Here is a 23813-nt window from a genome sequence, read left to right on the forward strand (position 1 = left end):
GGGGCACCTGGGTGGCTCAGTTGGTTAACATCCAACTTCAGCTCAGGTAATGGTCTCGTGGTCCATGAGTTCAAGCCTCACATCTGGCTCTGCACTGGTGGTGTGGAGCCTGCTTGGGATTCTCTCTGCCCCTCCCACACACACTTTCTCTAAGTAAGTAAGTAAGTAGGTACATAAATCAATAAATAATGATTAGATAAATGAGTACAAATTATTGAAGAGAATTGAAACTACCTGTGAATTAGAGGAGAGTGTGATTTTTTTTTAAGATTATTTATTTTCAGAGAGCAAGAGCATGAATAGAGGAGGGACAGAGAGAGAGAGAGAGAGAGAGAGAGAGAGAGAGAATCCCAAGCAGGCTCCACACTGTCACAGCAGAGCCCAACACCCAGCCCGGGGCTTGATCTCACAAACCGTGAGATCATGATCTGATCCAAAGTCTAGAGTCTGGTATTTAACCAACTGAGCCCCCAGGCACCTCGTGAATGCCCAGGTGAAGAAGGATTGAGGCAAAATCTCCCAGTTTTGTCCTGGCTCTTTGACTTGTTTATCCCCATGCTTTGTGTGGCCCAGCAAACAAATGTCCCACTAATAAAAGCTGAAAACACTTTTTAGCTGTCCCGTTGAATTAAATGAACACTTCTGTGACACGTTAAGTAGGCATCCATAAAATTGCTAAATATATGTCATGGAAATTGCCTGTGTTTCATATTTTGTTAAACATCAATTATGATCGTAAGAAATCTGCATCTAGTAATCTCTATGCTTTTCAATCCTTGAGAGTGTTCTGGATTTGTGCTAATCTTATGGCAAATGTTCATTCAAGCCACGAAATTGTTTATCATCGAGAGTTGCTTTTGCCTCCCCCAAATGCTTCTCCATCTGGGAGCTCTGATTGTCGAGAGTCGCGGGGAAGAAGCTGCAAAGAGATCAGTACTACAGCAAGAAAACTCGAAAATATATGGAGGTTGGCTGGCTGTTTCATCCCTTACGCTTCCTAGGTTTATCCCAATACAACCCAATGGTTTTCCCAATGGTTTTCCCAATGTGGTCCTGAAGCCTGCACCAGAATCACCTGGAGTGACCTTTAAAAGCATGGATTCCTGGGTAATGCTAGATTAATGAGGGAGAATTGGAAGTGTGATTTAGGTTATCATCTAAACTGGGTCTGAAAAAAGGAATCATTTTAAGCAAATAGCATTAAAGTCGAGATGGAAAATATCCGAGCATTGTTGTACTTTCCTGAATGGTTTTGTTTAATATTTTGTTTTGAAATGGAGACCCGTGATGGGAAATTCATTGTCTTGGAAGATACTGATCATTCTTCTCAGTGCCTCTTCTCTTCGTACCGAAACTAAAGGCCTTCCCTGTTTGAATGGGATCTGAACAATGTCATCCTCCGATTCCTTCCCAGTCCACTTTGCTCTTGCTCACCAGCACCTCGAGTCTAGCTGGACTGCACCCTTCAAACCTTAGGGCCGCATACCAAGTGAGAGGACCATCGACGTGCTCTGAAGATCCCTTCACCTGGGTCCTATCCAACTGCGCACGTCAGGGTTGAGAATATAAAGTTGGGCTTACTGCTGCATCATTTTCTAAACAATGTGTTCTCCAGGAACAGATTTCCATAGTCATACTGAAGTGTTCTATAGCCTCTTCTCAATCCAATTCACATTAACTTAACACTCACCCAAATGTCACACCATCTATACAGATTACAGGCAAACATATAATTCTAAGCATTTATTCTGTGGCTACCTTCCTCTATTATTTGTCTTTGAAATCCTTAATCACCAATAAATCTTAATCTAAGTTTCCTTGGGAGTGTTGCATATCTCGAGTTGATGCCGAGTGTCTCAATCAGCTCAAGGATGTGACTCGATTATTATTGCCTCTGACACATTAGAGTGTCATTAACATAAAAGTCATCCCTTAAACACATAGAACTGAACACAATTAATGTAATTGATTACCAACCTAGCTGTAGGGATATTGCAGCTTTAGGGAAAGCGAGAAATATTTTGCCCATTTAGATCCTAGAATTAGATTCACACGGCACAGTCAATAAGGGTTTTGCAGAAGCTAAATTCACATCTTTAACAATGACAAAAATCTGGGTGGATGGACTGGCTGTTGATAAAAGACTAATTGTTGAAGTGGTTTTCAATAGTGGTATTGACAAATAGAACTGAGTCCTTGAAAGATAAATTTGATCATGAATTAATAGAACCTATTTTGGACATTCATTTATACAAGCCATAATAGATCCTTGATTTATTGCGTCTCATTTGCTGAAGCTGAAGACATGACTGGAAAATGTATCAGTCTGCCTTCTGTTTAAACTCTGTTATCCTTCAAATTGTAACCCTCAAAATGAACAGTACTGTGATTCATAAATAAAATTAATAATATGTGCATTCAAGTTAATACTTAAAATTATGTGAACCTTATTTTCTAAGATACTCTACTTTTGGGGCACCTGGGTGGCTCAGTCAGCTAAGTGTCTGACTCTTGGTTTGGGCTCAAGTCATGATCTCATGCTCCATGAGATTGAGCCCCATGTTGGGCTCTGAGCTGATGGCAGTGAGCCTGCTTGGGATTCTCTCTCCTCTCTCTCTCTAGCCCTCCCCACCCCCTGCTCACTCGCTTATGTTCACTCGCTCTCTCGTTTGTGCTCTCTCTCTCTCTTTCTCTCAAAATAAATAAACATTTAAAAAAAACTTTTTAATTTTACTTTCATCTCCTAGATTGTGGAGACAATTTCAGGAGTTTTATTTTCCCTACCCAGTGCCTTCCAGATCTTACTCAAGTGATAGATTTTAGAGCTTGTGATATTTCTAGGAAGGATGTGCTCACGCTTCCGCAAAGTGTGTGTGTGTCTGATACCAGACGGTATTCTGACATGGCTTGTAGTTTTCTTGATACTGCTCGCTCTCTTAAACATTCTCCCCCATTGCCCGGCGAGTAACACCTCCCACTTGTCCCAGACGCTGGTATGTTTGATACCTCTGTGACTTTACCTCCTGTTCCCTTGGATCAGAATGTAACTCCCTTCCTTATCCATCTGGTAGTTCCCACCTCACCTCTCTAGACTCATCCCTTGAGCGTCTACTCTGTGAGGTCTTTCCTAGTCCCCAGCGACTGCCCTTGGGTTAGATGAACTATCCCCATGGAAGATACCCCTCAAAGTATGGGGTGTATCCCTTGGTGGCACCTGCCTCTAGCAATCGGTTATATTCAGATGTTTCTATCTGTTGCTCCTCCTACGGGATTAAGACTTCTTTGAGGGCACTGAACCAAGGAGAACTCCATAGCAAATTGAACTAAAACTTGTTTGAACAATGGAACAAATGCATGAGTTGACCAGTGGCTCAAAGACTATTCTCTCAACGCCTTTATACATCTCTTCTTCCCTCTGCCTGCGATATTTTACCACAGATCACCTCCCAGCTCACTCCCTCACTTCATTCAGGTCTCAGAGGTAAAGTCCTTCATGAGGCCTCCACTCCTATATTATTAAAACAGTTCACCCCATCTTTCATTCTCTACCCTACTGTACTTTTGTGCATAAACACTATCAGCCACCAACAATCTGAGATTTAGTGTATGTTTATTTGATTTGTATTGCCTCGATCCTTCCACTAGAAGAGAATTTGTCAAACCTTTTTATGTAAAGGATCAGATAGTAAGTTTTTCAGGCTCTGTGGGCCGGGGAGCCTCCGTCACCACTACTGAACTCTGCCTTGGTAGCCAGCCAGAAAGCAGCTGCAGTGCATAAATAAAGGGGCATGGCTGTGTTCCAATAAAACTGTATTTACTAAAACAGGCAGAGGCTAGATTTGGCCCATGGGCTATATAGTGCCCTGACACCTGTGATAGAATGCAAACGTGTTGGTCTAAATCAGAGTCACATCCCACGTCCTGGGCACATAGAAAAGTTCCATTCAATAGCTGTTGAATGAGCAGAGGATCAAATTTGATCTCTCATAAATAACAAAAGAGACTTGTTTTGACTGAATTTGAGAAGTCAGTTTCTGGCAGCCTGAGAATAGATGATGGCAGACAAAACCTTCCAGGAAGCATAGCAACTCTTCTAAAGCATGAAAATGGCTACCATGTGGGTAACCTTGACCAAAGACCAATGTTTACTGAGAACACTTTTACAGAGATGACCAGAGAAAGTGCCTCAGTTAAGAGAAAAGAAGATTGCTTTTCATGTAAATTAGGCAACTGGAAATTAGTTCTACGATGATCAGTACATGAAGCTAAAGTCTTCTTCTATGTGGAAAATGTGTTTCATCCAGAAAGAAATATTTATTTAATAGGTATTTGTTTGGGATTCGTTTGTTTTTTGAGAACCAGTAGTGTAAATATATGTATGGTTGACATAGTATAAACAAACATTAGTTGAATCATTGATCCCACTACTGCTCTCAGTGCAGAATTGTTTATTGCTCTTGGCTGAGAATCAAAGCAGACGTTGTAATTACATTTTTCCTGTGGGAGTCAGGATAAGGACACTCTCCGTCAGTGCCATTCCTGAGGCAGGGTTTGTTTCTGGGACCTAGAAGCTTTCTAGATTGGAGAGAGGCTTGGTGCGCAGTGAGCCCCAGCAGGGAATGGGTAGATGTAGGTTCAGATAAAGAAATCAACAAGTCCCACCAAGGCACGCCCAGTCTAGCAGCACCTGGGACCTGGGCAAGGGGCCCATGTGATGCCACCCACAAGGGCAGAGCTCCCTTTGCACAGAGCAGGTAGAGAAGAAGCCAGGCCTGGATCTGGGGCCAGGGTAGAGAGATTCGGGTCACACGTATGGAGCTTAGAAGAGAGGAAACACGAACAAACACACACAAGTCAGAGTAGGAAAGACATGTAACTTTGGACACTAGTGTAGATCATTGTCTGAGGGAACTAAATTCTCTAGGTTGGGGTTGAAAATCATTATTTTAATGCAGAAACGATTAGGCGATCACAATTTCTTAATTTAAATAGAACTGTTAGCTGAAACCTTTGATTCTGTGATTTCCTTTCTGGCTTCTTTTAACTTCTATCAGAAGTTAGTCATCAAAGGAACCCTTTCCACTTAATCATTTTTTTCAAATCCTTTGTGTAAAGATTGTAAAATCATGAAATTCATAAAGCGTGGCTAATCATCTCTCTGAAAGTGTCTTTTTAGAAAATCAATTCATGGTTGTTTTCTTTAACCCCCTCACTTTATTTCTTTTTTATTTTACATAAACTCTATGCCTAATGTGGGCCTTGAACTCATGACCCCGAAACCAAGAGTCCCATTGTCTACGGACTTAGCCAGCCAGACGCCGCAAAATCAATTCATATTTTTAAATATTGTCTTAGATCACAGTTTCTATATTGCACCCTCTTGTAGTTTGAACTTACAAAACCATGGGATTGTTTTCACTTTCCAAGTTTAAAACTATAAAAGAAATTTTCAAAGAATACACATAGATGACAGAAATATCCAACAGCCCCTTGGGATGAGAAGTGGACCTCTTGAATCTTCAACCATCTGCTTCCCCATGTACTGCCCTAAAGCATGGATAGAATCCAGTTTGATGGAGACAGACTTTCAGGTCTACAGTGAGGATTTTAGTATGTTTGAGAAAGGCTTTGCTCAGTGTTATCAAGTCTTTTGTTCAAAAATGGATTTTCCTGGCGCACCTGGGTGGGTCAGTTGGTTGAGCGTCTGACTTCGGCTCAGGTCATGATCTCATGGTTCATGAGTTCAAGCCCCACGTCAGGCTCTGTGCTGACAGCTTGGAGCTTAGAGCCTGTTTCAGATTCTGTGTCTCCCTCTCTCTCTGCCCCTCCCCTGCTTATGCTCTGTCTCTCTCTCTCTCTCAAAAATAAATTTGACAAAAACATTGAGAAATGGATTTTCCTATGGGTACAAAAAATTGCCCGTAATCACTCAAGATGAAAAAGTCTGCTGTGCCCTGTCCTGTCCTATAATCCGTCATGCTCTGTAAACCAGAGGTATCAATTGAAACATGGAAACACAGCTGCCCAAAATCTTTCTAACCCCCCAAAGGGGGGCTCTTCTGGAGCCCAAAGCAAGTACACATGTCACAGGCATCAGTTTGCCTGTCCTTTTATCACCCAAACCTAGGGCCACTTCGTTTCATCATGCTTGATGGGATTAGCAAGGATTAGACAAATAGAATGGAAATGTGCCATTTCCCCCATCAGCCTGCTAACTTCATTTACAGGTTTTTATTTGTTAACTGTTTATTTATTTTTGAGAGAGAGAGAAAGCGTACCTGGAGTAGGGGTGGAGAGAAGAGGGAGACAGAGAAACCCAAGCAGGTTCGGCACTGTCAGCGCAGAGCCACGTACAGGGCTGGTACCAGTCTTGGTCTTAGCTGACTGAGCCACCCAGTCGTCTCCATTTATAGGTTTCTAAAAATGCTCCAGAATAGATCAGAATGTGGGAGCTGGACTTTTTAAGAGCTATGCTGAGCTTCATAATACCAGTGATTTTTGTCCATCCTGTTAGAGTATATAAGCCATTTTTTTGATCCTGCAGCATATGTCTGATTATACACAATAGAAGTCTCCACAGTTTTTGCTTTTATCATTGATAAAATGATTAAAAATGTTAAAATGAAATGTTAAGATGAGTTGAAGGTGATATACATTTTAATCACTTGTGACCATTTTGCTGTCACAGCTACATTACAAACGATTCAATATTTTAATGACAGCCAAGTGATTGAGGATCCTTATTTGTTTTTGAGCATCTGAGTTTACCACTTCATTGAATACAAATTTCAGGGTCTGTTTGCAAGTTCAGCTTATTTCTCTCCTTGGTCTTAATCATTGTCATTGGAGGGAAAAAGGAAGTACAGAAACATATCAAAAGGTAAATAGACAAAACGTTTCACCAGCCAGGAAGTGTAGGCTCAGTCAGTTAAGTGTCTGTCTTTGGCTCAGGTCATGATCTCATGTTTTGTGGGTTCAAGACCCACATTAAGCTCTGCACTGACTGTACCAAGCCTACATGGGATTCTCTCTCTCCCTTGCTGTCTACCCCTCCCTTTCTTGCTCTGTCTCTCTCTCTCTCTCTGTCTCTCAAAATAAATAAACTTAAAAAAGAAAAAGAAAAGAAATTCACCCAGAAAGTTTCCATGTTCCTTGATGTCCCTCAGCTGTTCTCACAAACCAAATGGAAGATGCTATGTTTTATTATATTTAACAAATGAGTTCTACCCATTTAACAAATGAGTCCACTGAAATGCTTCGTTTGAGGATGTTTTTAAACAGGTTAGAAAAATTCATTTCCCCGTTTTTAAAGGCTGCTATTTTTATAGGTACATATTTACATAATTTTCAATAAAACAAGCACATAATGGTAGAATCATTTTTAAACATCTGTTTCCCTACATTCTTACCATAGGCCACGTTTTTTTTTAAAAAGATGGTTACTTTCTCATTCATTATTATGACACCTCCTTTACTGTGAAGAGATCTTTTAGCTCACTGTCCCCAGGAAGCAGTCAGCAACCTCTGGGTCGAACAAAAGATTTAATGGCTTCCTTACAAAGCCAACCATATTATCGTCATGCTAAAGCACTTCTGGATCCTTGGCACCTCACTTCCATTCCCTTCTTTCAAGAGGGCAGGCATCTCTAAATTTACCCTGGAACCCTTGCTTTGTCCCAGTCAGAGCCGCGACTCCACCATTTTGTCCTTTTCTATATTGTTGCCAGTGCGAGAGCATCCCGAGTTGACATTTCATAATAGGTTCCAGTATTCTTGTCAGGCCAGACAAGCAGTGGTTTTCTTATTCGGAGTGTTCTTTTATATGATCATATAAAATTTAGAATTCTCTTTGTTGGATTCGTTGAAGCGGACTGTGAGATATCTTTATTGGATGGTGTTAAATCTGTAAATGAGTTTGACGAGAACAGAGAGTTTTGTATTTCATCTACCCATTAAGGAGTCCCATTGATTTCAAACCCTCATAAAATTCCCCAACCAGATTCCTCTAAACATTTTGTGTGTTTTCAGTGTGGGTATTCGGGATTCTCTTAGCTTTTCAAGTATTGTGTAAGCTTCTGAGCCTGACTAAACACTTATAAATCTTTATTTTTTTTAATTTAAGTTTTTAAATGTTTATTTGTTTATTTTAATGGTCTTTTTTTTTTAATTTTTGAGAGAGAGAAACAGAGTGTGAGTGAGGGAGGGCAGAGACAGAGACAGAATCCCTAGTAGGCTCAACGCTGTCAGCACAGAGCCCAATGCAGGGCTCGAACCTACAAACCGTGAGATCATGACCCGAGCTGAAGTCGGATGCTTAACCAATGGAGCCACCCACGCACCCTAAATGTTTATTTATTTTTGAGAGAGAGAGGGAGATAGAGAGAGAAGGGGAGGGACAGAGAGAAAGGGAGACACAGAATCTGAAGCAGGCTCCAGGCTCCAAGCTGTCAGCACAGAGCCCGCTGTAGGGCTCGAACTAATGGCCTGCGAGATCGTGACTTGAGCTGTAGTCAGATGCTTAACCGACTGGGCCTCCCAGACACCCCAATGCTTGTAAATCTTAAATGCTCCTGATGTGTTATGGAACTGAGTGACCGTGGCCTGAGGACCTGATGAGTAAAGGTGAAGGTCCTTTGAACCCACAATATGAATATTCATGAAGGCAAAAAGCATGAGACTCCATATGTTATGGGAGCTGGAAACACATTATGTCCAGTTATTTATTTTTATGTTTAAGTTAACTCCTTTCCAGTGGTAGCATGTGGTTGGGCTTTCTTTTTTAATTTTTTTAACGTTTATTTTTTGAGGGACAAAGAGAGACAGAGCATGAGAGGGGGGAGGGGCAGAGGGAGAGGGAGACACAGAATCAGAAGCAGTCTCCAGGCTCTGAACTGTCAGCACAGAGCCCGATGTGGGGCTCGAACTCATGGACCACGAGATTGTGACCTGAACCAAAGTCGGACGCTTTAGTGACTGAACCACCCAGGCACCTCTGGTTGGGCTTTTTTGATCCCCAAGGGCAGAGGCTTGCCCAGATTTGCTTTCAAAAGCATGGGATTTGGGTGTAAAAATGCATGTGTCATAAGAAGGGTGGGATCCCATGAACATACAAGAACGGACCTGAGGCGAGGCTAAGCCTCCTGCCTCAGGAGAAGCAGTACAAGGAGGATGTTCCGGATACAGGGGAGTTTCCGGATCTCCTGGAGTGATCTGTACCAGATGGGTTCTCTCCAAACTCAGTCACTTCTCTTCCAGCCCCCCTCTCTCCTTCCCCTCAGAGACTCTGTTTACCCACAGTTTGTTTTCTCACATGGCACACCGATCTACTCCCTAAAGTCATGTGTGTGTTTCATCATTTTGGTTGGCAATTTGAATATCATCTCAAAAGTCCTCTGGATCTATGAAGAGTAGAAATCTGAGCAAGCCTCTGTGGATTTCATCCACAGTACCTGAGGTCCCCTAGCCTGAGACTGAGGGGTTCCCTGACTTTCACAGATTCCGTCATTTCCTTAGGCTCAGCTGGTGGGTTTTGGTGTTTGGTTAGACCACCCACCAGTGTCCTCTCTCCCAAAGTTTCTACCACCTCACAGGGACCATCTGCCCTTGCCTCCTTAGCCACGCCACTCTGCTTTCATGGGGCCGTTCTGGGGCAGCAGCTTCCTCATGAAGGTTTTCTCATGGTGCTGATGAAGCAGCAAGAGCACACGCCCAACCACAAAGCCATTTTTTGTTTGTCACATTTGGGCTCAGCCATGTGACACGCGTTGGGCTGTGAGATGTTATCAGCACCCAGGGATGGTGAAACATGTAGCCTTCAGTGGGAGCTCTGAAAAGCATTGTGGTATATGGTGGTCGATCATATCCCGGGGAGCAAATGAGGAATAATTCCACCTATCAGAGAGAACAGTACTACCAAGATGAGCAGATAATATATTGATGCTTCCTGTTCTCATGTAATCACAGCTGGACATCCCTGAAAAGCAATCCCAACCATGGCCTTCTCAAGTAGAACTCAGGCACGTATGTTTATTTACACTTCTCTTCCTTCCGGTCTTCACTCCCCAGGTGCCCAACCTGCCACCATCTCTCACAATCTTTAAATTTTACAAGAAATGTAATGACTTCTAAATTTAGGTTTTCCTTCCAGAAATCTGACCACTCAGCACATACTCCATGAAAGGACCTCATTGGCTCTAATGAGTAAATGGAAAAATAGAATCATCTCAAAGCATTCTATCTACTGGTCCATGTAACTCTTTGTGATACACTGGAGGTACCGGTCTTTTTATTTCTGTGGAGGAAAACAAGGCTCCTAAGATCAAAGAAAGCCCTGTCCTTTTGTTGTGGACAATAAGATCACCATCATTAATTTTAAAATGAAGCTGTCAGAAACAGGAAGATTATTCATTCAATTTCCATGGTCTTCCATCTCAGTTGACATAGCCTGGGTTTTCAGGTCATAGGTTTCTGGCCCATCTGTGTGTGTTTGTTGCAGAAGGTTGGGACCGGGGGTGGGAAGTTTGTGTAGCTCATCAGTTGTGTTCCTCCAGCCTCAGCACTGGAATTCACTGAAGCATGTTGAGCAGGTAGAAAAGATGTTGCTTTCTCAGCTCATTGTAAAAGGACTCAAGCATCTTTCTAAAAAACACTGCAAGGAGAGAGCCAAAAAGTGCTTGCCTTCAGACAAAGAACAAAATAACATTTCATGGGGGAACATTTTATGTGGAGCCATTCCTACTGGGAAAAAGACAGAGGTGGATTATTTTTAGATCACTTATTTGGAAAATGCCACCTGTCGAGCAAGAAAAGAATAATGCCATCGGAATGTTATCCTAAAAGTGCAGACAAAACAAAAAGAATAAAAAAGTATAAACACAAATGAAAATGCTAGAACAAAAATTGACTATGAAATATACACGCAGTGGTGAGTTTCAAACATTGTTTGAGTAGGGGAACCACAATGGAGGGCTGTCAACCCATGTCACATTCTCTATGTCTTGTTTGTCCATGACGTGGGTCCCCGCCCCAGTCCTGGTCCCAGTGTTCACTTAGGGTTCTAGAAACATGGTGGAGGAAAACTCGCTGAGTCAATCCCTGGAGAGTCTGGATTGTATTCTCTCTTCTTTGTATTCCGGCGTAGTATTGCCTCACGTGGATCAGTTTATATTTGTGTTTATTGTATCATTGCTTTTGATAGAATTTTTCAAACGAAGGGTCTCAGAGCTTCACTAGGATTTGTGCGGCATTTCACCGAGAATTGGGCTATCGGCATTGGAAACAATATTGAATTTTCTTTATGTTTTTTATTTATTTTTGAGAGACAGAGAGACACAGTGCGAGCAGGGGAGAGGCAGAGAGAGAGGGAGACACAGAATCCAAAGCAGGCTCCAGGCTGTGAGCTGTCAGCACAGAGCCTGACTTGGGGCTTGAACTCATGAACTGTGAGATCATGACCTGAGCTGAAGCTGGATGCTCAACCGACTGAGCCACCCAGGTGCCCCAAAATTTTTTTAATGTTTTATTTATTTTTGAGACAGAGAGAGACATGGAAACAATATTGAGCTTGTTTTCATAATTTAAGAGTGAATGAGTTCATAGCATCTGAAACCTATGCCTTTCTATTCATTGACCTCCAGAGATGAAAGGAACAGCTAATGCTTTCTGCGTGATTCCTGTGTGCCATTTTGCTACGTGCTTCCCTTCTATTCATCCATATAATTTTCACGACTGCCTTATGTGATTGTTACTGTTATCATCATGGCCTTTCAGATGAGGAAACCGAGGCACGGGGTAAAGTGATTTGTACAGGTCACACTTCAGAAAGCAGAGGGGCCCGGACTCAGCTTTAGAGAGTCTGGCTCTATAGTCTCCCTGCCAAGTACCATGCCCGTCTCATGTTTGCCCTCTACCTGGGCACTTACCTTTGCGAGCATCTGGTGCAAATCATAAAGGGTTCGCTCCTGGACGAGAAAGTGTCTCCTGCGATTGGGATCCATCAGGACACAGGAGTCGCTTTAGACAATGTGTAATACGTCCATCCTCACTTGCAATGTCCTGTGTGTGCAGGAAGCCTTCAGAGTAGGAGTCCCAGTCCCACTCTGTTCGAGTGGCCTCCGAATACGTTAAAAACCCAACGATTTCTTGCCATCTCTGCCACTCTGCCATTGTGATAGCAGGATATGAAAAAATCCTGATATTTTGTTCAGGATTGATAGATTCAGTGGGTCCCGAGAAGCTCTCCCTGCTCCGCCAGCACCCCCCAGCCAACAGTCACCTCGCTTTTCCCCTCCAAACCTTCCAAAGGCTGCCTGTTTCACTCTTAACAATCCACAAAGTCCTTCCAAGAGCCTATATGATCTTTGAGCTGCCCGCCCCCATTACTTACTTACCACTGGCCTCCCTGCCTCCCACCGCCTCCTCCCACTGGTTCCCGGGCTCCCTGTTAGGCACCCCCTTCCCAGGCACCCCAGGCATGGCCCGTATCGGGACCTCAGCACGCGGTGGCCCCTCTGTCTAAAATGCTCCTCCCCCAGATATTTTTCTGAGCCCTGAAAGGTTCCTACCCCACGACTCTCTCCCCTTCCTCGCAGCATTATTTTTTTCCTCGGTGCTTCTAAAGACCTGATATGCCATGCATTTTCCTAATTTATTAGTTCATTTTCTGTCTTTGAACACTAGAGTGAATATTGTATTATTTTCATTCTGCTTTGGTTCTGATCGGATCCCCGGAACCGAGAAGCCTGTGGGCGTTCAAGAAGTATTTGTTGACTGAATAAATGCATTATGGAGCAGTTTCGGAGAATTAAATGAACTAACATATGGAAATAATTTCAAAAATTGCTTAGCATGAAATTAGTGTTTAATAAATGTCAGGTATTAATAAAATAATAATATGAGCATTATTGAATGAACAATGAATTAAAAATTGGAGGCTGTTACTTTATCATGTAGCAGAAAGTGAATAATCAAGCTCTAAATGCTTTGAATATTCTTTTTTTTTAATGTTTTATTTATTTTTGAGAGAGAGTGAGATACCATGAGCAGGGGAGGGTCAGAGAGAGAAGGGACACAGAATCAGAGCAGGCTCCAGGCTCTGAGATGTCAGCACAGAGCCCGACGCGGGACTCAAACCCACAATCTGTGAGATCATGACCTGAGCCTAAACCAGACGCTTAACCAACTGAGCCACCCAGGCACCCCAAAAAAAATTTTTAACATTTACTTCATTTTGAGAGACACAGAGACAGAGCATGAGTAGGGGAGGAGCAGAGAGAGAGGGAGACACTGAATCTGAAGCAGGCTCCAGGCTCTGAGCTGTCTGCACAGAGCCCGATGCAGGGCTTGAACCCACGAACTGTGAGATCATGACCTGAGTCGAAGTCAGATGCTTATACCGACTGAGCCACCCAGGCGCCTCTTGAATATTCTAATTTACATGTGCTGTAGATGCTGGAGGAAGTGGCCCAGGACATCATTTGCGTTCTCTTTTCCTAGTACCTCAAAGGAGAGCTAGAACCACCCCCCTTCCCTGAGCAGGACACGGTCTGCAAACGTTGCTGCACTTTGGAATCACTTAGAGATCCTTTGGAAATTGATCCTGGCTCACACACCCCGACATTGTTATATGATTGGTCCGGGGTGAAACCTGGGCATTGGGACTTTGTTATCTTTCCGAGATGATTCTGATGTGCACCCTAGTCTGGGGACCAGTGCTCGAAGCTTTTCACAGAAGTGGCAATCCTGCCGGGCGGGTGGGAGAGGGCTTTCCCCAGTCCCTTTCTAAACTTGGAATTGAAAGTTTGGCCCCCTGGGGCGCCTGGCTGGCTCAGTCGGCTAAGCATTCAACTTCAGTTCAGATCATGATATCGCAGTTTGTGTGTTCAACCCTGCATCGGGCTCTGTGCTGACGGCTCAGAGCCTGGATCCTGCTTCAGATTCTGTGTCTCCCTCTCTCTCTGCCCCTCCCCTGCTTGCACTCTGTCTCAAAAATAAACATTAAAAAAAATAAAATAAGGAAGATGAGAATGGAACAGTGGCCACCATGCCTGGTGGCCCCTTTGTCCCCCAGGCACACGTAGCCCTGCCTCTTTCAGGCGGGTGAAGGATCCATGTCAGCGGGTCAAGGTCCCAAGAGCCCTGTCGGAGGCTGCTGTCCTGGACACTGGGGCTCACCTGCATCCATTGTGCTGATTTCATCAGGGCTGTGAGTTCTGTCCTTTAGACTGCCATGCTTCATCCTGTGACCTTGTGCCTGCCTGAGGCCTGCCCACTAGGGTAGCCATGTCTAATCTCTGGGTCCAGAGAACCATTTGTAACGTCACAGAAGACAGCCCCTCCCCTTCGACCCTGTAGCACTGCGGCTCTGGGCTTGGGCATGTCTAGAATGGTTGTGGCATGCTGGGCCCTGGGCCGGGTTTCCCATTCCCCTGGCTTGAAGTTCTTAAGTATGCTTGCATGCGCCCCCCCCCCAATTTTTATCTTGCACTGTCATTGCCAATTATGCAGCTGGTCAAGCGCATGAGACTTGGGAGACCTGGTGTGAATTGCACCTGTCTGACATCTGAGAGGCATGTGACCTTGACCCGGTTATTACTGCTTTGGCACGTGCTGTGAGGTGGTCGTGGGCTCCAACCACCTTTACTGTGGGGCGTTCTGAACACGAAATCAGAGAACAGATGAATGTTGCCACACAGCACAGAACATGTTCGCGCTCAATTCATCCTTCTCTTGTTCATAGCATTCCAGACTGCGAGCTGTGAAATCGAAGACATCTTTCCTTCCTGTTTATATTGTTTTATGTTTTATGTATTTTTGAGAAAGAGAAAGAGAGAGAGAGAGAGAGTGCTCGAGCAGGGGAAGGACAGAGAGACGGGAGGTGGGGGAGACAGAGGATCCAACGTGGGCTCTCCACCCACAGCAGGGAGCCCAATGCGGGGCTCGAACTCACAAACCAGGAGATCATGACCTGAGCCGAAGTCAGACACTCAACTGACTGAGCCCCCCAGGCACCCCTTTTCCTTTCTGTTTAAAGGGGATTTGTAACTTTCATTTTCGTAGTCAGTGGTATATGCCTAAAGACCAGATCCTAGAGGGGGTTTTTTCCCTCCCCTTCTTCATTGCACAAAAGGACCGCTGAATTCGCCCTCCTCAGTCTTTTTTTTCTCCATTTGAACAATATGTTATGCAGATGGCATATAGAATACTGTCTTTCAAGGTATTTAAAAACGATCTTCTTTTACCAAATCATTGAAGATTAGAGAGAGAGAGAAAATTGAATTAAGTCCATGCCATTGAAGTAATAGTGCCTTACATTACTTACAGGAGATTTCTAGTGTTGAAACTAAGAACTCTTCCCTCAAAAAAGGCTGGCTTCAATAATGTTCACGAGTGAAGACTTTATTAAGAGTCACGGGAGGTGGTGTTTGACCCGGTGCTCTGGCATACGAGGCATGGGCCCTGAGGGACAGTAAGCCACTATCCTGACTCCAGTCTCCGTCCGGGGATAATGCAGACACTAACACCAGCCCTGCTTCACAGGTTACTTTGCGCATCAAAGGAGACACGTGTGGATGCGTTTTTGAAATTTTTGAATGCTCTTCGTGTTCCAAGTTTCAAGTAGTGATACAAGCTCGGAGGTTCGGGGTTCACAAAGAGAGTCGTTGACATCATTTGAAAATCTCTCCAGAACCTAGAGGCCAAGAGTTCATTGTCCATCTTCTTTGGAAACAGGGAACATGTTTTCGATGTCAATATGATTGCCATCTCTCAATGTCACTGGCACCCACAGCTGTAGAAGCTACTTACTAAATATCCATAAACTTCCGAAGCTCTGTCTCAGTTTATTGGTCAATATCGATCAACATCTATAGTGTTCCAGAAGGAAGTATGTTTTGCTCTACTTCTTCCTTCAATGATTTCTTCCAAATCCACTCTGTGCCCGGTACTGTTCCAGGCAGCTGGGATAAATCAGTGAATGAAGCTAAGTTCCTACCCTCCAGGAGCTTACATTCGGGTGTGGAGGGCACAAATGATACAGAGAGGTGTAATCTATAGCACGTAGGGAAGTGATGAGCACTAGGAGACAAAAAGTAGAAGAGGGGACAGGAGCTGTGGGTGTGGGAGAGCAGGCTTGCCATGTTCCAGTGTGTGGCCAGAGGGTCGCTCAGGAGCAGAGACTGCAGAGTGCGGAGGGCGAGCCACACGCATAGCTGCAGGACCAGCACTGGGGTTGGGGGAACAGCCAGTGGAAAGATCTCAAGCAGAATCGGAGCTTGTGTTTTCAAGGAATAGGGAGGGCACGAAGAGGCACGATTGTGCCCCTCCCCACGTCTCCCCCACCCTCTCCCAAACAGCGAGTACAAAGTTTTGAAAGAGAGAACACAATGGCCAAGCCGCTGTCAAAAGCTTAGGCTAACGTCTCTTTTCCTTTTTGTGTGCTTTTCCCACAGTCACATGACACAAGCCATCCACTTTGACGACCCTCCGTTGGAGAGCTACCAGATCCTCCCTCCGGCCCCGCGGAGGGTGGAGATGAGGAGGGACCCCGTGCTGGGGTTCGGTTTCGTGGCTGGGAGTGAAAAGCCTGTGGTTGTTCGCTCTGTAACACCAGGTAAGCCCCCACCCTCACCCCCATCCCCCCACCTCCCCCTACCCCCAGTGTCCTGGGATCACCCTCCACTCCCTGTCCCGGTGACCGGCGCTCCTTCTGGAAGTTTCAAACTGCTCCTTGTCCAGCTGTGGAGCCTGGCTGAGTGTTTGCAACAGCTGGGTAGAGTCTGGCCCCCAGAGAGACAACAAAGGGTTCTTCAAACTAGGTTTAAACTGCCAAATGCATCCTATCTCTTGAGTTAGGAAAACACTGATCTATCACTTGTAACCATGGAAATGACCCACTTCTTAAAGGATGAACGCAAAGAAAGAGGCAGGCACTGTACTGTATTTCAGTAAGTTCATAATAAACTCCTTAGTGAAACAAAGCAGCGAGTGGCATTGAAGTCACAGAAGGATTTTAGTCATTGGAGCAGATGAATTGCTTTACATAAATGCACTCTATGCAGAATATATTTCCCTGCCCCGTTGCTGATGAGCCGGACCAGGTCTCTGACTTTGGCCAAAGGCATATTCGCAAAGATGACCCCAAAGGGCTTGAAAAGTACATGTCCAGTTGACCTGCTTGGTTGGACTTTTGCCACGGGAGTGAAAAAAGCATTTCCCTCAAGTGGCTGTGACCCTTTCAGCCTCAGCCCCCAAATGCACACACGGGGCTGGCGGCCTGCCATCTAGAGACGAATGTGGCCCGATCTATGATATGAAGCCAAAAGATGAGCCGATCTGTGCTCATCCTAAAGGCCCATGAGCATGAGAAGAAGTGACTAATGGACAGGGGACTGAGTTTCAGGGTAGTCTGTCATACAGCCGTGGCTGGCTATGGTATGATCAGATCGTGAGTGTACTTTGCTTCAGTCTCTCTCATTAGACTATCCAGATGTTTGACTGTCAACACAGGTGAACATAATGGACTTGACTGAAGTGGGCTTTTATGGCCTAACAAGGCTCTCTTAATTATTTCTTTCTTTATGATATGTATGTATGTACCTTTTTAAGATTTATTTTATTTTGAGAGAGAGAGAGGGAGAGAGAATCCCAAGCAGGCTCCATGCTCAGCACGGAGCCTGACGGGGTTTGATCCCACAACCATGGGATCATGACCTGAGTCAAAATCAAGACGCAGATGCTCAACAGACTGAGCCATCCAGGCACTCCTCGTGTATTTCTTTTAATGGGCTTCTCTTGGTTTTATTTTCACACAAAACAAAACTCTCTTCCTTACCGTTCCTCTTTGGGATTTGTCAAGTTGGTAACAGAGCTCAGCAGTAAAGTCCTGTGGTTACGAGCGCAGACTCCGGCAATAGATTTCCCAGGTTGGATGGATTCGGAGCTTGACTCTGACCCTTATTAGACTGTAGCTTTCATGTTAATTCCTCTGCCTTTCAGTTTGATGGACGCTTCTCTATGTCATCTGGATAATGGGGATCATGGTTGTATCCATCTTTAAGGGCTAGGGGGAGAATGAGATAATGTTAAAAGGGTGACAGGTACCTAGTTCTCGCTCCAAAAATGTTTTTATTGTTGTTATTGTTATTAGTCATAAACTCTAATATATTTGGACCGCCGAGTCTGCCAGTTAAGGAAAATGAAAGGCATCTGGTAAGTAGTATACATTTCAAAAGTCGATTTCATTTTTGATTATTTTGACATAATATGGCCCAGGGACAACCCTGCAAAAATAATCAGCCACGTTCCAGACTCGCATGGAGAAAAATAGCCTTCCTTTTCTCCCCCACCACTGCCTCACCATACAACTTCCTACCTGCTTGCCAAGCTTTTTGTTTTATTAGCTGTAGGTCCTCTCTTCATTCTCTGTGTGGGATTGTAGAGCTTGATGCCAGTTGCAAATTTGACTCTTAAAATGAAAGAGATCTGTTGCTTGTGCTAATAATAAAATAATACAGATGCATTGTACCCAACATACAACATCGATGGTATAGAGGAGAAAGTTAAAAAATCAAAATCACCCCCGCTGCCACTACCTAGAGTGAACCACTATTGACGTGTACATAGAGGGCTATGGAAAATAGACGATTCTGTGCATATATATGCATATATTATGCATCATAGATATATGTATGTATGTGTGTATATATATATATATATATATATATATATATATATGAGATATATAATGTATTATGTGTATGTGGACACATTTTTCTCCCTAAGCGACATAACATTTGGCCTGCTACTTTCTAATACTGGAACCCTTGGATATCTGTGATTCTGAGAGTCTCTAAAGTGTGGGTGTTCCCCAGAGACAACTGGGGATTCAATTGTTGTTTTTCATCCTCTTGTATTGCCTCACTGTTTCTTCAAGTTCTTCCCTTCCCTGCCCTCCATGTTCCTTTAGCTCCAGACTCTAGCGCCTAATATTCAACAATTGCGAGACTAGTAGACAAAAGTGAAAACAGGTCAAAGAGTACTGTTGCCAGTCATTTCTCAGTGTGAAAATGCTGGTCAAATAAACTGTGTCTTTCATTAAAATGATTCTGCTGGGGTTCAGATGATTTCTGTGGTATGACCAGATTTTCTGTTCTTGACAACACAGCCTTCAGCATACAGGGCACGAGACAATTCTCTGAAGGGTGCCACTGGTTTGTATCTTGGGAGGAATGGTCTTTCCTCCCTCTGAAATTCTTGGTTTGAGTTGCTTGATAAAACACAAATATTTCCGTCTGATCAAACAACAAGGGTTGGTGGTCAAAGGATGTCTGTCTTATTAATCTGCAAGTGATTTCAAACCCGTGAAAGTAGGTAACATCCATCTGCCAGGTAGTGGGAACATTTTTCAGGATGTGATCAGCATCCGATTTCTAACCATTTGTTTGACTGAACGTGAGTGAACACTTGCAGATAATCCAACGGTTATGTAAACTCTGTCAAGCGCGCTTCAGAATTCCCTATGTGTGCAAACACTGAGTCTCAGTTCCCACAGTTTGCAGTGAATATTTTTTATCACCAATACGAAGTTTTCCTTGCTTTTTTTTTTCTACCCAGAAAAGTTCCTTTATGCCGTCTATGCCACAGCTTGAGTGGCATATACCCCAGGTGTCTTGGTGAGTAGGAAACAACTGAGTTACTTCAAGATCCATCTCTGTGTGTGAAGTGTTCATTTTAATTACTAAATAAAGCAATAGCAATAATATGTGAAAGATAATGTTAGAGCTGCATCTATTACCTAGTGACAGACCTGGGGATAAAGTTAAAATTATAGTACCTTAGGAATATTTGGGGATGTAATTACATTAGACATGTAGATAATGGAAATATTTATTTATGGTGCATGCCTCATGCAGATGTGGCTTTATGTTTATGTGTCAAGAGACCTGGCCATGACCAGTTTTTAAATTATAGGAGCAAGTTCAAAGGAGGTGTTGGCCACCCTGAACTTGGAAGAGTCCATAGACCTAAGCTGAGACCCCGTTCTCCCCTTTCATCGGGTTCTTTAACCTGTGTGAGCCACGGGCATCTCATTATCTGACAGGAAGTCAAGTGTCAGTGGGATTCGAGGCAAAGCAGCCGGCACAAAATAAATGCTCAGCAAATATTAGTTCCTACTTCCTTGCAAAAACGCCTCCAGATCTGCTGAGAAAAAGACCATGGTGGATCAAGACAAAAATAAGACTCCTCTGTCATCACATGTGAACACAGATACACATTCCCTGCCCCAAAAATGAGCAAACACCCTCATCTCCCAGCTGATGCCAGTGTCTGCTGTTTCCTGACGAATCCCCATTTACTGCTGCTTCCTTTCCCCAACCTTTAATTGTTTTTTATTTTTAATGTTTATTGATCTATTTTGAAAGAGGAGGGAACAGGGGTGCCTGGGTGGCTCAGTCAGTTAAGTATCCGGCTTCAGTTCAGGTCATGATCTCATGGTTTGTGGGTTCGAGCCCCGCATCAGGCTCTGTGCTGACAGCTCGGAGCCTGGAGCCTGTTTCGGATTCTGTGTCTCCTTTTCTCTAGTCATGAGGAGTGAATCAATGCAAATTTGTTCAGATCCAGGTGTGCCCAGGTCATGGTAGCTTTGGCTGCCAGGCATCTGCACAACTGATTGGCCCCCCGTTTGGGGAAATACCTTCTTCTAGGGGCTTCCATACTCAACGTGTGGTCAATTGACCAACAGCATCAGCAGGCCTTGGGAGAGTGTGAAAAATGTATCACTTCACCCGTCACTCCTCCAAGTCTGCTGAGTCAGTCTGCAGGGCAGTAAGGCCTCCAGGGGGTGGCGTGTACCTGTTAAAGAGTGAGGGGGACTGCTAGGCTGCTGTGTCTCAAACTTGTCTAGAACGTTCTAGAGAAATGCTGATGCCGGAGTCTCACCTTCAAAGAGTCTTATTTAATTGGCTGGCATGTAGCCTGGTCTTCTCCAGAGCTCCTGAGTTCGTTCGTTCTTTCTTTTTTTTTCTTTTTTAAGTAAGCTCTACTCTCAACACAGGGCTCGAACCTATGATCCTGAGGTCACATGCTCTGCTGAAGGAGGCAGCCAGGTGCCCCTCCCCAGTTCTTTGTAATGTGCAGCCAGGGCCAAGAAGGACCCATGTGGAAAACACGCAGGTGCCGTCAGGTCTTTTTTGACCGACATTGCTGGGTGCTTATGGTGAATCATGGTGGGGAGCAGAGGACATGGGTGGGTTAGCAACGGTCTTCTCACCTGTGCTTCATTCTCATTTGTCTGCAGGTGGCCCCTCTGAAGGCAAGCTGATTCCGGGAGATCAGATTGTAATGATTAACGATGAGCCAGTCAGCACAGCACCGAGGGAGCGGGTCATCGACCTGGTCAGGTGTGTGACTCACTCCCCAGGGCCCTGTCTGGCTTCGAGGCTCCAAGACCTCGTCCAGTGGAGGAAGGGCTTCCTATGATCTAGTTTAGCACAGAAACGCAAGCCCGTGCATTCACCTTGAAAATGCTGGTGACGTTGACCTCTAACATAAAAACCTGTGTCCCCTAAACACGAAACACCGCATTGCCCATTGCGTGTTAATGGTCAAGGTGCCTATATTTCAGCCTGAGTGTTGACTCCTGTTCCCATCACTATAGCCAAAGGTTGCATTTTTTGCCCGCTCCCAAATTATGAACACATTGATCTTGTGTCATCAACAGGATAAAAATGCAATACCCAAATTCAGTATGAGTGATGAGTAATTGTATATAATCCCGTGGATACATAAACATATAGTTCACTGATTTTTCATACTTGACTGAGTGATTCATTACTGAATTGTGCAATCATCAACCAAAGCAAAAGGATAATTAGGTCAAAGTTGTGGCAGTTTATAAATGTGCTTGGTTTATTGGTTTAGCTTGATCATAGATAATAAGCGATTTGTTGTGGGATATTCCAGAAACTATATCTTATGTGACGTTAACATATTGGCCCAGAATCTTCTTAAGAGCCCTCTGGAGTTTCTCTCCCACAGTGTATTTAGGGCAGAAAGGGGTCCTTAGAAGTTTTCCAGATGAAGCTATGCCTGCTGTATGAGTGAATCCACTTGCGGTCCTGGAGTGCTGAGGGATAACGGGTGTGTGACACCTGTCTTTTATAAATTGATTTTTTTCAAGCACAATGGAGGCAGAAGTTAAAGCTACTAGGACACTTTAAACTGAGAAAGGGATCTTCTACCATTGATGCTCTTTCATAACAAAAAATACCCCTGCACTTTGAAGTGGCATTAGATGGAGTGTTTCTGGGGCTTTCTGGAGAATGTTTCTTTCCCAAGAGTAGCTTGGCCTCTGCTTCCTGGAGGAGCCCTCGATGGTCATGCAACCTTGAGAGAACTGGGAGGAGGGTAAGACAAGAGAAATAGAAGAAGAGGAGGCTTATTCTTAGGGCCAGCAACTGTTCCAGGTTGAGCGCGGCAAGGCACACATCGCAGGACACCTCTTGGTTCTCGAACGTTCGGTCACCCTAACGGAGTGTGGGCCTGTTATAACGGAGCCTTTGCGACTGGCTGGCAGAGTGCTTGTGGGCTGTCCACACCTCCCCCGCGTGTTCCTCCACCAGGCACTGAGGCTCGCGGCCGACTCCCCCTGTATCAGGACCGAGACATCTGATTTTCCTGTGGGGAGGGACATGCTGTGTTACCATTTGGAGCTACTTCTCTCTTGAGATGCTTGCGGCTGTGAGCAGGAACAGACCTCATCCGGGAAGGCTCTGAGCCTCCTATAGGCTTGCATCCCGGAGTCCCTTGTTCGGCAGGCCACACAGTTACTTTGTTTTCCCCTAGGTACATGCCTTTATAATCAGTTCTCTTGATTTGTGTGCCCGGAGGACAATACAAGAAGAAAAATATCTGTGTGTGGATTTCCTTGGACTGATTTTCTTGCTGTGGAACAAAGACAGAGCAAACACTGTCTAAAAGTGTGATCATTTCTCAGCAATCCTACTGGGACATCTAGAATGATCTGTCCCTCCAATTTTTTTCCTGCTGCTTTCGTGCATTACGGAGAAAGTGATCTCTCCATAAACAAAATCTGTATAGCCCTGTAGGTGCAACAGGGGTTGGCGAATAGTCGTTGATTACATGCACAACACCTCACTGTCCACATCCAGCTTGCCACCTGTTTTCTGCACATCCCATGAGCTAAGAATGGTTTTTCCCATTTTTAAATGGTTGGAAAAAAGGGAGACTATTTTGTGACACACGCAAACCCTGTGAAATTCAAATTCCAGGGTCCGCCCAGTTATTTACATATTGCCTAAAAATGTTTTCTCCCTAGATAGTAGAGTCGAGAACTGGTGAGAGACCTTTCTAGACCTTTACAGGAAAAGGTTGTCAACCCCTGTTTTAGGAGATGTTGAAGGAACTAACTGCATTTTCTTTGGTGATTACTACAACAGTCCACGTACCATCATCTCTGGCCTTCTCAGCTGGGTATGTGGTTTAATGTCTGTATCTTACATGAGATTAATTCCCTTTCTATTTAATAAAATACCCCATTTTCTTAGCCACGAAGGAAATTCAAAAAACACTCATCATTTTAATACCCCTGTAAATTTGCTCTTTAAAAATTGGCATCCATATACTTGTATAAGTGGTTTTGTCTTGTTTTGTTCTTTTTTTTTTTTTTACTCCCAGGGCAGCCTTCGCTCGTGAATCGGTTTTTGTTTCCAGATACTTTTGTATTTCGTCGCGCGTTCTTTTTCTTTTTCTCATTGGGTTGCTCTATGTTACAAAATTATTTATTTTTCTGAAGA

The 23813-nt window shown here is 44.1% G+C and overlaps 1 protein-coding gene across 1 annotated transcript in view; it reads left to right on the top strand.

Annotated features, from left to right (window-relative positions):
• The window catches only part of FRMPD4 (FERM and PDZ domain containing 4), a 793887-nt gene that overhangs the window by 687129 nt on the left and 82945 nt on the right, over window positions 1–23813 (top strand). The window contains exons 4-5 of the mRNA XM_029930629.1: window positions 16449–16609; window positions 21296–21398. Coding sequence (XP_029786489.1) covers window positions 16449–16609; window positions 21296–21398 — 264 coding nt within the window. The remainder of the gene's footprint in view (window positions 1–16448; window positions 16610–21295; window positions 21399–23813) is intronic.

This window comes from Suricata suricatta, chromosome X (genome assembly GCF_006229205.1).
Source record: "Suricata suricatta isolate VVHF042 chromosome X, meerkat_22Aug2017_6uvM2_HiC, whole genome shotgun sequence".
NCBI classification, from domain to species: Eukaryota; Metazoa; Chordata; class Mammalia; order Carnivora; family Herpestidae; genus Suricata; species Suricata suricatta.